This window comes from Sus scrofa, chromosome 14 (assembly GCF_054392235.1).
Source record: "Sus scrofa isolate SSC_HxYL_T2T_F1_AM1 chromosome 14, Sscrofa_HxYL_maternal_Yorkshire_Landrace_v2.0, whole genome shotgun sequence".
NCBI classification, from domain to species: Eukaryota; Metazoa; Chordata; class Mammalia; order Artiodactyla; family Suidae; genus Sus; species Sus scrofa.
In genome coordinates, this window is record NC_139396.1 from 46,411,823 (window position 1) to 46,426,510 (window position 14,688).

General features: G+C 44.5%; 1 protein-coding gene across 3 annotated transcripts in view; it reads left to right on the forward strand.

Annotated features, from left to right (window-relative positions):
• TMEM132D (transmembrane protein 132D) overlaps positions 1-14,688 on the forward strand; it is a 771,513-nt gene that overhangs the window by 72,999 nt on the left and 683,826 nt on the right. The window contains exon 1 of one of the 3 annotated variants that reach the window (XM_084994330.1): positions 5,025-5,384. The exons of the other annotated variants lie outside the window; for them this stretch is intronic. Coding sequence (XP_084850456.1) covers positions 5,357-5,384 — 28 coding nt within the window. The 5' untranslated portion in view covers positions 5,025-5,356. Of the gene's footprint in view, positions 1-5,024; positions 5,385-14,688 lie in introns of those variants that run through there. 3 annotated transcript variants of the gene reach the window in all.

Below are 14,688 nucleotides of genomic sequence, written 5' to 3' on the forward strand. Positions count from 1 at the left end.
TCTTTGTTTGGTAGGGCAGATGTTTAATTCCAAATAGGGGCAATGGCTTTATTTTTGTCTGAAGAGAGAAAAAAAAAAGATAGATGTTTTGGATTCCATTTTGTGTGTAATTGTATATGACAGATGTATTAAATTAACCTTACCAGGGTTTTTGGAGTTTTGCCTCCAACTTGTAAATTTTACTTGACTTTTTCATTTATTTGCAGGTGGCATGAAACAATTTCATGTATATTTCATGGGCTCCAAAGAGCCAGAAAAGCCTAAGAAGTAATGTGAGGTCACAGCCCATTTGTCCTGAAGCAGACATGGCACGTGGTGGGGGAAGAAATTGTTGGCATTTATGTTTTGGGTTAAAAATATTGACCAATCAAAAACCCCAAAAGCTTTTTGTTTGGTGGGAAAATTCACTATTAGCAAGATCTGAGAAAGTTTGGAGTAGGAATATGTGGTGTTTCTTCTTTCTTTCCTGGTCCGTAAAAGTGTAGTTGCTTCTATTTAGAAAACTTGCCTCGTTGAGGAAGAGAAAATCAAGGTGCTATTTTTGAATGTGATTCCGCTACAGAAAGCTTTGGAAGGCATCGTGTTTGTAAATCTAGTAATTTAATTATATTCCTTTGCGTGTGTGAATTTTCTACCTAAATTCCTAAACTCCCAAACTCCCCACCTTGGAAATAACACTCAGGGCTTGAATTTATTTGGGGTATTTCTGAGTTTATTTCCCATAAAAAAAGTAGTATTCTTGAGAATCAACTCTTTGGGGAGATGTCAAATGAGAAAATTATCAGAAAGCATTTGCACAAATATGCATATTCCAAATGAAGCAAGCAGCGCCCATAAAAAATAAAAATAATTATTAGATTTAGGCGGCACATCTGTTGCTGTATAAATTACATAACTTCCCCTCGGAGACATTACTTTAAGTGGCATCGGTCACACACATCAAACACTGAAGTCATTCTTCTCTTTCCTAGCAAATGTCTTCGAACCAAATTCCTTTTCCCTCTGGGCGAAGAATAGACCCCCCCCCCATTTGCTTTTTCTTCTTTGCTTTGCAAAATTTGGAATCAGTGAGGGGAATAGATTTGTTAAAGGTTGCCTTAATTTGTCTGTTAATAGCTAGAGCCGCGAAGTAATTTTTTAAAAGCTGCCCAAATCTTTAGGTTTGCGGAGTTAGCAGTGCAATAATCCTTGTCTCAGATTGCTGTGTTTTACTCACCGTGTGTAAACATTAACAGACAGCCAGGGAATCTTTTTACTGCAGTAATTCATCTCTTTTTATGGTGTTGGGGAGGGGACCCGCTTTCTGATTTTAATGATTCATGGGAAGTGTTTATTTTATGCGCCTAGAAGGCAGTGTCATTATGTTGTTAGGTAAGCGCTACCTTTGCTTGAAAAAGGGCTAATGTGTACGTCTTTACATTTAGGAAATGCAGAATGTGCATGCACACGTGCACACACACAACACGCACACCCGCACAGTCCGTATTCCATTCCTGCAGCCACAAGCAATGCACACCATTACAGGAACTCTTTCGTTCTTAAATAACAATTCCCTGACACGGTGAAACAATGTATAGCTATTGAGAGCCAGTGGATGGAAAACTCTCTCTCATGGCCCCAGAGGACCCCAGGCTAATGAGATCCCAGCCCCAGTGGTTGGTCACAGAGAGCAGGGAGGTGACGGAGGCAGTGAATTCTGCCAGGTATGAGATAATGGTAAGTGGAGACTTTTATGGACTTTGCAGCCCCCATGCTTACCTGTCTTATCAAACATATGAAACCCACTGGCATATGGAGGTTCCCAGGCTGGGGGTCTAATCGGAGCTGTAGCCGCTGGCCTACACCACAGCCACAGCAACGGGGGATCCGAGCTGCGTCTGCGACCTACACCATAGCCCACAGCAACACTGGATCCTTAACCCACTGATTAAGGCCAGGGATGGAACTGGCAGCCTCATGGTTCCTAATCAGATTTGTCAACCACTGAGCCACGACGGGAACTCCTGATTTTTTTTTTTTAAACCTTCTATAGAACACATGTTACAGAGTGAAAGAAGCTCCCCTGAAAAGGGTACACGCTGTATGATTCCAACCCTAGGACATTCTGGAAAAGTCAAAATGATGGCCCCAGGAAAAAGACAGGTGGTTCCTGGGGTGGGGAAACCAGAGGGTGTTTAGGGCAAAACTAGTGACAAGAGTCTGCATGAGGCCTTAATGGTGTCATTATTCATCACATGGGGCAGTATATGCACTTGTCCACACTCACAGACTCTGCCACACCAAGAATGAATTCTAATATAAACTCCGGATCCTGGGTGACTGATGTCAATGTAGGTTCAGCAGTTGTAACAAATGCTTCGTCTGGTGGGGGCTGTTGATGGGGCGGGGGTGCTGTGCCCATGGCGAGGCAGTGGACAGTGAAATTTCTGTACCCTCTTCTCTATTTTGCTGGGACCCTAAAGCTGCTCCAAAGAAGAGTCTTAATCAAAACAGACTGAAAAATCCGCATATGGAAAATCGGGTTAATAGTGTGAGGTTAGGGAGTTCCCGTCGTGGTGCAGTGGTTGACAAATCCGACTAGGAACCATGAGGTTGCGGGTTCAATCCCTGGCTTGCTCAGTGGGTTAAGGACCCGGCGTTTCCATGAGCCGTGGTGTAGGTTGCAGACTCGGTTCGGATCCCGAGTTGCTGTGGCTCTGGTGTAGGACGGTGGCTACAGCTCCGATTCGACCCCTAGCCTGGGAACCTCCATATGCCACAGGAGGGGCCCTAGAGAAACGCAAAAAGACAAAAAAAAAAAAAAATAGTGTGAGGTTAGACTGTCGTGCACCCTGAACAAGACCCCTTCTTGCTTATTTTCTGCTTTTCCCTTACCTCCTAACCATAGTCCCTCTCTCTTCCCTCTGGGTGCCCATCTAATCCTTTGGTACCGAGCTTCAAATATGAGGTATCTTTGTAAAATCAACAGTCATTGTTTGTAGCGACGTGTTAACGAATTTGATGGCTGTCACACTGCATCCTTGCTTCAGCGTCTTACTGTTTCACTCAGCAGTAGATATATTTTAATACTGAGGCATATGCTGTTACTCATCTAACTTGTGTTCAGTTTTCCATAGCATTCATTTGCTGTGTTTATCACGTCCTGGAAAAGCTTTAGGTTCTGAGGAATGAAATGGTCCAATTCATAGCTCATGGAGCGCTGGAGCATGTGATTTCCATGTACGATGGATGGATTCACTGTGCCGGGGAGCTCCCTGGTGGCTCAGTGGTTAAGGATCTGGCATGGTCACTGCTGTGGTTCGAGTCACTGCTGTGGCGTGGGTTTGATCCCTGGCCCGGGAACTTCCACATGCTGTCGGTGACCAAAAACAAAACAAAAACAAAAACAGGAATGCTGTGCTGGCCCATAGCCCCTCTGGACTGGTTTCATCTGTGGCTCTCTTGTGTGACCCCCTCCATCTACTTACTGCCTTTAGTGCAGACAAAGCTCCAGACAAGCTTTGGACTCTGGCTTGGCCCCCAAAGGCCCACTGGGGAGGGGACAATCAGGCTGACCCCTACATCAGTGATTCCAAAATGAGGCCAGGCAGCAGAATCATCTGGAGAGCTTGTATAACAGGGAAGAATCTTGGGAACACCCCATCCCCACCCCTTTATGCAGCAAGCAGGAATCTTTTGTAAACCTCGCATTATTTTTAGGGATGTGGGCATTTGGAGACACCAGTGGGGATCCACAGACGTAGTTTTTGTATTTGGCTGTGAAGTGTATATTTCTCTAAGACACACCCACAATGATTTGATGTGTTGCCTGAGGGGAGAGGGTGGGAATTAGAAGCTGTGTGTAAGGAAGGTATCTGTGGGGCTGGGCTGTGGACTTGTCATTGGCATCATTTTATTCTCCATAAGAAGCACTAAAATGCAGAAGCAGACTCACAGAAGTGGAGAAGAGACTTGTGGTTGCCAAGGGGAAGCGGGGAGGAGGTGGGATGGGTTTGGAGTGGGGGTTAGTAGATGCAGACTATTCCATTTAGAATGGATAAGCAAGGAGGTCCTGCTGTACAGCGCAGGGAGCTATATCCAGTCTCGGGAGAGAATATGATGGAAGCTAATATGAGAAAAAGAATGTATATACATGTATGACTGGGTCACTTTGCTGTACAGCAGAAAGTGGTGCCACATTGAAAATCAACTATACTTTAATAAAAAATTATTTTAAAAACACTAATTACCATTAACATTAAGATATATAAATGAATCAAACAGAACATCCTTTAATGGTGAGGTGAGAGAATAGCTTTGTGTGTGAAGGGGCGTGTTTTACTAATGGTTTGTATTAAAAAGAATTCAGGGAGTTCCCATTGTGGCATAGTGGAAACGAATCCGACTAGGAACCATGAGGTTGAGGGTTCCATCCCTGGCCTCACTCAGTGGGTTAAGGATCCGGCCTTGCCATGAGTTGTGATGTAGGTCAAAGATGAGGCTTGGATCTGGCGTTGCTGTGGCTGTGGTGTAGGCCGGCAGCTGTAGCTCTGATTTGACCCCTAGCCTGGGAACCTCCATATGCCGTGGGTGTGGCCTTAAAAAGCCAAAAAAAAAAAAAATTAAAAGAATTCAATTGCAAATTTCATAAAGAAACTCTAGGTAGGCTTTTTTATTGTTAATTTTTTTTTGTGGCTGTACCTGTGGCATATGGTTGTTCCCAGGCCAGGGACTGAATCCAAGTTGCAGCTGCAGCAACATCGGATCCTTTAACCCACTGTGCCAGGCCAGGGATTGAACCTGTGCCTCTGAAGTGCCCCTAGCCATTGCAATTGGATTCTTAACCTATTGCACCACAGCAGGAACTCCTAGGTTGGCTTTAATTAGGGAGGTGTCTCAGGGGTCAACGTACACCTAACACAGAGGACAGCCTAAACTAAGGCACGAGAATTTTGAAGAATAAAGTCTGGAAATCTGCAAGAGCCTTGAAATTTGCAAGGGACATTAGTGTGTGGCATCTTGTGTATTGAGGGCAATTTTCTGCCAGTTCCCAGCTGGAGTCGGGGTAGATGTGAAAGGGAAGAAAGCATCAGGGGAGCTTTCTAGTCCTTGGTAAGGTAGAAGTGCAATGGAAGAGCCGAAGCACATAGAGAGAAGCTCGCCAACAGGTGGAGTGGGCTCTTTGGTGGCATCACCAAGGATGGACTTCCGGGACCAGGAGATGTGGCAAGTCAATAAAGGAAGCCATCTGCAGGATCGTGGCAGGGTTTGGAGGCAATGGTGACAGGCAGACCTGAACACACCATGGCTGCAGACTTGGCTGCTTCTGAACCTGTCTCATCAGCTGTTTGTATCGCAGGGCGCGAATATATGGAATATGCAGATCCCGAAGGAGGAGGTGTTGGGTAAGCCACACAACGCTTTCATCGATGTCATCTGGCTTGATTCTGTGACCAAAATTGGGCAGATTTAATTCCTGTTTTCATGAGGAAACAGGCTCCCCAGGGTTTAGTGCAGGGGTCCACAAAGTTTTCCCATAAAGGGCTCGATCATCACTTTTTTTTTTTTTTTTTTTTTTTTTTTTTGCAAATCACATACAAGTCCCTCTTATGTCTTCCTTGACCTTGAGCTCTCCAAGGTCAAGGTAGCAAGGGGCTCCTTGTGAATGGAGTTGACTCACAGTGTGAGGCTGGGCGGAAGCAGTGGGGAAAAAATGAGGGAGGGAGGGGGAGAGAGAGAGAGAGAGAGAGTAAGACCATTTGGACATGTGAATTCTTTCTTAGGTACTTAGAGATTAAAGTAGCAGTAAAAGTCACTTCTAGCTGATGTCCAATGAAGTTGACTCTTCTGTCACCACCTACTGAAAATGTTGATTAAAAGCACTCAGGTTTCAGTTTTTGTGAAGACCTTTGTAATTATAATAACTAACCCTGATAAAATACTGTCTATATTCCACGTGTGGTTCTAGAAGACATGTGTCTCCTTCTCTGTCTCTTCTTTCACTCCATCCAATAACCGCATGGCACAGACACTCTTATCACCCCAGATTTGCAGTTGGAAATGCAGGTGCCCCCCAGGTAATGGAGCCCGACCTCTGGACCACTCTGCCCCTGAGAAGCATGGAGCTTATTTAGATCACACTCCAGGTTCTTTTTCACAAGTAAGAAATGAGATACAACCCGTCAAGGAGACACGCTTAGAGCCTGGGGTTTTAGCTGGAGTGTTGAATGGGGTTTGATGCAATAGCGTGAGTGCTCGCATTCTTCCCACCTTCTCCCCTTCCCTTCCCTCCCTCCTCCTTCCCTCTGTCCTCCCTTCCTCCCTCCTCCTTCCCTCTTTCCTTCCCTTCCTCCTCCCCTCCCCCTCTTTCTCTCCCTTCCTTCCTTCCTCCAACCAAAAAGAAAAGATAAAGGTCTTTGGGCTGCTCAGCCACCACGTCTGCCTGCCGCAAACAACCCCATGGGTTTAATCTGAGCATCGTATGGTACCAATATCCTAGATGATCGCTATGATGTTGGGAGGGGAGGCAAGGCTGTTGTGAATGGTGATAGATGGTTTGAGATTTATCTGCATGGATACATGAGAATTGTTACCATTATTTATACAGATAATTGTATAATTTCTAAGTGCACAGAAATCGTTTGGCTTAATGATTTCTAAATGCATGCAATATAACATTAGGTGGCTTTTATTAATGCTATTTATGGAGGGAGAAGCCAAGACGGAGAATCCTGACTCTTAAATATGCCCAAAGAAGCGGCTCAAGAAAATTCCTCTGCCTTGCAAAGAGGCCAAGATCATTTCACAGAGCCTTTGCAGTCATTTCTGCTTCCCAGGACCCCCAACTTTGCCATTATTTGGCGTCTGTGGGTACCTTTGCATATAATTTGCATACAGTCATTTTCACTGCAGTAAAAGAATATAGTTATTAATGTGCTTGCTCTAAACCCGGGTGAGCATAAGCTTTCATTTACAGAGTCTGTCTTGAGGGCACACTTCATTTCACTTAGAATAAATTATCATACATTTATCATTAGTTAGCAAGTTATTAACATTAATATAAACAAATATGTGGCACATTTCTTCAGGAAGATTACGTTTTTAATCACTTAGTGAATGTAGCAGGCCGCTTATACATATTTTATTTTTCAATGGATGTGCTTTCTCAGTTTCCATATTCACATTAAAAACATAATTCCAGGCACTTTGCATCTGTTAGCTCAGAATACTCTTAATTGAGGTGAGGGGGTGTTAAAAATGAGCTTTTTTCTTCCAGGGACAAACTTCCTCAGATACCTTTTTACACTCGAGTCTTGTTCTAATGCATTGGTTAAGAATGTCTCCGTCTACAGCAAGGACTGTTTTAAAATGCAATTTAGCAAAATGCCAACATAGGAAACAAGAAGTGCTTCCTTGGTGGTACCTGCTCAGAATGTATGTTCCAACAACCCAAAATTAGGAAGGACAGAAATGACCGAGGACACGATTCGATAAACCGTAAAGCTAAGATCGCATCAAGTTGTATCTTGCAAATTCTGCTCTTTGCTTATAACCAGGTAGAGGAAAAATAAGGCAGTATTGGTACAGCTGTTGATGTTTTTTCTCCAGTGTTCCGGAGTTCTCAGTCATCCTTGACCATTTAAAAGCATGAATTGGGGGCCAAGAAAGACTAGACTCTACTATTGTTAACTTTATACCATTGGGCAAGTTACATTGTTTCTTCACACTTCAGTCTCTTCAGGTGAGAATGGGGATACACGTAATAGTATTTATTTTGTAGGATTGGTATCGAAAGTAGGGTCTGTCTGCTGGCTGCTCTAAAAGCCAATAAAGAGGCAAGTTTGGTGGGAAGGAAGGTTTGACTTATTTGAGAGGCCAGCATCGAGGCGGAGGGTGGACATCTGTCCAAAGGCCAGCTCCCCCCAACTGATAACCAGTGGGTAAGAGCTTTTATAGGCAGAGGGAGGGGGCTACGTGTGGAACAAACAGCACAGTCAGCTCTGACAGTCATCTTGAAGTTGGTCCCATGGTGGTCGTGAAACTGACAGCCCTTATGACTCACACTCAGCCAGAACACAGATTTGGGACTTGAACCCAGCCTAAACCTAGACTGGGACTTGAACCCACGGCTTTTAAATTAGATTCACCAGGTATCTGGAGTTACTGAGGTTCAGGTCTTTTTGCCTCCGCAGAAGGAATTCAGTGAGAGACAAAGTGATAGGCAAGAAATAAATGTATTAAAAAGAGAGGATGCTTGTGAGAGATGCAAGCTGGGAGGAGGAGTGGGAGAAGACCACCTCTTTCTCTTTCTTTTTTTTTTTTTTTTGTCTTTTGTCTTTTTTTTTTTGGTTGTTGTTGTTATTGTTGCTATCTTTCTTTTTTTTTTTTTTTTTTTGTCTTTTGCCTTCTCTAGGGCCCCTCCTGTAGCATATGGAGGTTCCCAGGCTAGGGGTCAAATTGGAGCTGTAGTCACCAGCCTACGCCAGAGCCACAGCAACGCTGGATCCGAGCCGAGTCTGTGACCTACACCACAGCTCATGGCAACACCAGATCCTTAACCCACTGAGCAAGGCCAGGGATCGAACCGGCAACCTCATGGTTGATTAACCTCATGATTCTTTAACCACTGAGCCACAACGGGAACTCCTCTTTTTCTCTTTCTTCAGTAGTAGCTCCTCCTCGGTATCCACTAAAAGAGTATTTGACCCTATAAGGTGAAACTAGGCCTGTCAAGGTGCTTATTTAAATCAGCAGAAGAGCTGTCCTTAAACTCCTGCCCTTGGTCCTAAGGGTAGTGACCTGAGGTGTATCTCGTGCTTTTATTTGAGACAAGCCTGCTTCATCCTGATGGCTTTATTGAGCCATTATTAATTTACTGTGGTCCCCCAAAGTTCCCTAGGTTTCTCTCTCTATCTGTGGTCCCCTATGGGGACTTTTATAACTGCCTGTGTAACTGTCCCACTCCATCCCTATCAGTCTGATCAGTGTCACCTTGACTGTTTTAAGTTCAGTTCGTCTTCAGTTCCAGGGCCGGTGTGTTCCCATTTCTCTGAGGCCAGTTCTTAGAATTGTGGCAGCTTAGGTCCTGCTACAGTCTGGTCATCACATAGTTAACTTCTTCCACTTACCGGTGGGGGTTTCAGTATCTACAAGACAGCTCACAGGACGTGGCTCAAGATGACCTCTAGCCCTGGAGGAGGAACTAAAGGTCCCTGACTTGGCTGATGGATGAAACTATTATTATTTGGTCTCTGTTGACTGTTTTCCATTACTTCTGCATTTTCTCTCTTTTCTGATTAAACGTATTCTTTGACTCAAGTTTTTTCCACTGACAAAAGGCAGGTACAGGCCAAGGAGGGGAAGAACCGTGGGGTCCTGCTTCTTTCAGAATTCCAGTAGGGATTTAAGGAGGTCAGGCATGCAAAGAGCTTAGCATAAGCGCAAAGGGAGAGAAGTTCTCCATCGTTACCTCCAGGCATTAACATTCATTGCTGTGAGATAGTCAATTGCCTGATGGGCTGCCAAATAATGACCATATTGTGGTCCTCAAATTTTTCATATTTCATCACATGCTCGCTTATCTATTTATTTATTTATTTTGCTTTTTATGGCCACACCTGTGGCATATGGAGGTTCCCAGGCTAGGGATCAAATTGGAGCTACAGCTGCCAGCCTACGCCCCAGCCCCAGCAATGCTAGATCCAAGCCACATCTTTGACCTACACCACAGCTCATGGCAATGCTGGATCCTTAACCCTCTGAGCGAGGCCAGGGATTGAACCTGCATCCTCATGGATACTAGTCAGGTTTGTAACCTGCTGAGCCACAACGGGAACTTCTCACATGCTCATGTTTAGAATAAAGCTGTTAGCAGAGCCCCTGCCTCCTTTTTTTTTTTTTTTTTTTTTTTTTGGTATGTATTTATGTGTGTGTGTCTTTTAAATTTATTGAAGTAGAGTTGACTTACAAGGTTGTGATAATTTCTACTGTATAACAGAATGACTCAGTTATGCATGTACACACATCCATTCTCTTTCAGATTCTTTTTCCATATAGATGATCACAGCGTATTGGGTAGAGTTCCCTGTGCTCTACAGCAGGACCCTGTTGGCCAGTCATTCCATATATCACAGTGTGCACATGCCAATCACAAACCCCCAGTCCATCCCTCCTCCTCACCTGTCCCCTTTGGTAACTAAAAGTTTTTCAAAGTCTGTGAATATGTTTTTGTTCTTCAAATAAGTTCTTTGTATCCTTTTTTTAAAAATACAGATTCCACATATGTGATATCATGATTCATTTATTCAAATAACTTCTGAGAAAAATCTTCAAACTGCCTTTGCCTCTTCCTTTCACATGTAGTTCATAGATAGGTTTCTATTTGTCCTGTTTGACCTCGTCCCTCCTTCTCATGGCTGGTTCCCCGACCCCATGACCCATCCTGGGGGTGGGTGATGGAGAGATGCTAGTTGGTCACAGGCTGCAAAGTTGCTGTTGGATAGGATGGATGAGTCTAGAGAGGATATGGGCTGTGGTCATAACACTGTAGCGAATACTGGAAATTTACCAGGAGGGTGGACTTCAGGTGGTCTCAGTGCCCTCTAAATGGAACCTGTGTCAAGAGAAGGCAGGTTAATTACCTGGACAGCAGTGATCATTTTACTCTGTATGTCAAATCGTCACATTGTATACCTTACATAGATACAATTTTGATTTTAAAAAAGGATCCCCTGGAGTTCCCATTGTGGCTCATTGGGTTAAGAATCCAACATTGTATCTGTGGGGATGCGGGTTTGATCCCTGGCCTCGCTCAGTGGGTTAAGGATCTGGTGTTGCTGTGGCTGTGATGTAGGTGAAAGATGGAGCTCCAATTCCACCCTTAGGCTGGGAACTTCCATATGCCACAGGTGCATCCCTACGAACAGCAGTATATTTTGAGTCGAATGGATTTCTGGTCTACCTCCAATGAAATACGAACATTCTACTTAGAGAATCTGGTGGCCCAATCTGACCTTGATATATGTAGAATCTATGGGTCAGTGTTCCAGAGTGGAAACCAAGACCAGATTTGCATGCAGAGGCCTGAGTTCATGCCATAGTTCTGCCACACCAGAGTCAGCCCCTTGGACTCCCCGCCTTTGGCTCCCTTACCTGTCCAGGGGCATCCTTGATCCCCACTGACCTGACAGGGTTGTTGGATGGAGATGCCAAGGAAGCAGTGGAGGGAAAGAGCTTTGTTCATACTTACAATGAGGTCGAAATGCGTTGTTTCCAACAACTGGCCCTTGAATTCCTGGTAGGGGGAGAGTGATCCTTGGGGGTGGGGCAAACTCTTGAAAAGCATTCAGGCAATTGAAGGAGCTGGTTTCTCCTGTGGCCAAGATCTCAGAGATGAGAGAGATTGGGAGTGAGAGGAGAGGGAAGAGATGAGAGGAGAGAGGAAGCAGGAGAGGAAGGAGGCTCTTCATGGAGGAAAGCCTAAGAGGGGCTTTAGGGGGAGTCATTCTGAGAGCAGGAGTGGCCTGGGGTATCACTGGGACTGTCTGCTCCCAGGTAACCTTGGAATTCCTTCCTACCTCCAGCCTCAGCCTGCAAATACTGTGTATCACGCTCATGAATATTTTAGGTGAGCAGCACTTCCTTTTTGATAATTTCAAAAAACATGCCCAGGAGTTCTTGTTGTAGCTCAGTGAGTTCGGAATCCGACATAGTGTCCATGAGGATGCAGGTTCGATCCCTGGCCTCACTCAGTGGGTTAAGGATCTGGGTGTTGCCACAAGCTGTGATGTAGCTTGCAGATGTGGCTCGAATTCGGTGTTGCCATGGCTATGGTGTAGTCCTGCAGCTGCAGCTCCAATTTGACCCCTAGCCAAGAATTTCCACATGCCACAGGTGCGGCCCTAAAAAGGAAAAACAAATACCGAACAAAACAAAAACATGCCAGACTCAGAGGAAAATAGAGAATTAAATAAGTGATAATCATAGTAATGGTTTTTTTTTTTTTGTCTTTTTGCCATTTCTTGGGTCTCTGGCCTTGCTCAGTGGGTTAAGGATTCGGCGATGCCCTGAGCTGTGGTGTGTAGGTCGCAGACACCGCTTGGATCCCACGTTGCTGTGCCTGTATGGTACACACACACACACACACACACACACACACACACACCTTTCTTTAGGATGGAGTTGTACCTTAATATCTGGTGGAATTGGCCTGAACTGATTCTCTCTAGGTCTCAAGAGCTAGGGACCCTATCTAGCATCTAAGTTAAGGTCTACATGATATTAGGATTTTTTTAAACCTATTTTATTTACCCAGTTATTTTGTAATGAAAGGTGAAACTAGAGGCAACTCTCCTCTCTGGCTCCTGTTCTTTCTTCTTTTTTTTTTTTGCTTTTTGCTCTTTAGGGCCACACCTGTGGCCTATGGACGTTCCCAGGCTAGGGGTCAAATCGGAGCTGCAGTTGTTGGCCTACACCACAACCCCAGCAACACCAGATCTGAGCACGTCTGTGACCTACTTGTGGCAACGCCAGATCCTTAACCCACTGAGTGAGGCCAGGGATTGAACCCACATCTTCATGGACACTAGTTGGGTTCGTAACCTGCTGAGCCACAATGGGAACTCCCATCTTTAAGGAATTTATTTATAGTCCAAGAAAGCACTTTGGGAATGAACCTATGTTTTTGTTCCACTTGAAGACTTTCTCCAGCAAGGCAGGGGCTGTGTAGTCGGCAGAGGAGGGGCTGTTATGTGACTTCCAGTAGCTCCTAAGGAATGAAAACAACATGCTCTTCCTCGTGCCCCGTGAACACCGCTGCAGTGTGTGTACACAAGGGCAAACATTCACCAGGACAGTCCTCATGCACTGAAGACTCCAATTCCAAGGTGGCAGGTTGGCCTGAACCCACCATCTTGGAAAAATACATAAACACACATGTCTTCTTATCTTGAGTTTTTGGCCTGATTCCTTTCATTCTTCCTGTTGGCTGAAAGGTCCTCTCCTTCATTTCTCAAACTGATAACAGGGCGAACTTTCCGAGGCTCCGCAGATAGAGCCTTCAGAATTATAGCTAGAAATGGCTTGGTGGTCAAGAGCCAGGCTTGATTTGCCCAAGCTCTTCAATGCAGAGACTGGATTTGCGAACCTCTGCCTCTTGTTATCTCTTCTGCTTCTGATCATTTCAGTGAAGGATGATGACCGAGAAGTTAGTGGTCGCCGGCTGCTCTGTGTGCTCGTCAAGCTCCCAGATCCTTGTCCCCTGTGGAAATAAAACATCTGTGTCACTACCAAAAAACTCTAAGTGGCTGACACTTAGTAGGTCTTCAGTAACTATACGTCCACTGAAGGAAGGCATGAATATATGAAGGTTCAGTGACACTTTCACTGCCAGGAATTTTAAAGGTAGCCAAGAAGTGAACTTAGGATCCCTCCAATTTCATCCAATAATGAACCCGCTTTTACCGATCTTTTGCAGTCGTAACCAATTTAGCATGTAATCCATGTCTATTCGTATTAATGTCAGCTGGTTATTAAACTGACTCCTGTCTAATTAGCCAAGCGCTATTCTTGGATCAAATTGAATGACTGTCATAAAAGCTGACTTATTATTTGAATAGGAAAATCTGGTATCTCTTTATGTTCCTGTTTGTGATTATTTTCCAGATTGTTTTGGTCTCTGATGAAACTATCTCAGTATTTTAGAAATACTCATTCACGCATGAGAACCTCATCTGCATGCGTTTTGGCAGATGCTGTAATCGAAGACCTCACATTGGAGAGGAGACCTAAGCTGTAAGGGGTCTGAACATGAACTCACAGGGCTGTTCTGACATGTGTCTTGAAAAGAAACCTTTTCCCCCAGACCCAGGAAGGCTGGTGATTATGAAATAGATCTTTCTCCTTCTTCATCCTAATTGTGGTATTCATCATTTTTATCTTCCTTTTATGGGCTCAAAGATAGAATTTGCTTCTTTTGGATTTTGACTTTTTCCATTTGTGTGTGTTTTATTTTATGCCCGTTTTCCTGTAATTAATATTTGGTATCTCTTGGATGCAAGCAGGGTGGAAGGTGGAGGAGGCCTTTTGCAATAACGGTGTCTAAGAAGGGAGCCTGGTTCGCTCACTTACAAAGTAAGCTCAGTTTTTCTATCTGGAAAATGGAGCTGATACCACCCTGAGTCCCACTCGCCTCAGTGTGGGGCGTCCAAAATTACGGATATTCTAACACATGGCAAGAAATGCAAATTATCCTTTTAAAATGGTGACGATATGGGGAGTTCCCTCTGTGGTTCACTTGGATCTGAGGTGTCTTGGGAGCAGTGGGACACAGGTTCAATCCCTGGCCTGGCACAGTGGGTTAAGGATCTGGTGTTGCTGCAGCTTAGGTCCAAACTTCCGCTTGGATCTGATCCCTGGTCCGGGAACTCCATATGCTTCGGAGTGGCCAAAAAAGAAAAAGAAAGGGTGAAGTTTTTATTTATAGTCATGTGTGCACAGATGTTTACGTTTTGCTGATATTTTTTACATTCTTACAAAAGAGGGCCAGGGTGCTTGGAAACATATTTTGGAGTATTGCGGTAGAACGGAGGCAGTTTGTTTTTGTTTTTTTTTTAAGGCCCTTGGCTGCCTGCTTGGCAGGTTTTATGGTTCCCATAAAGGTACATGTTAGGCAAGAACGAATCTTGGGCAGAGCAGGAATCCTGCACCCAC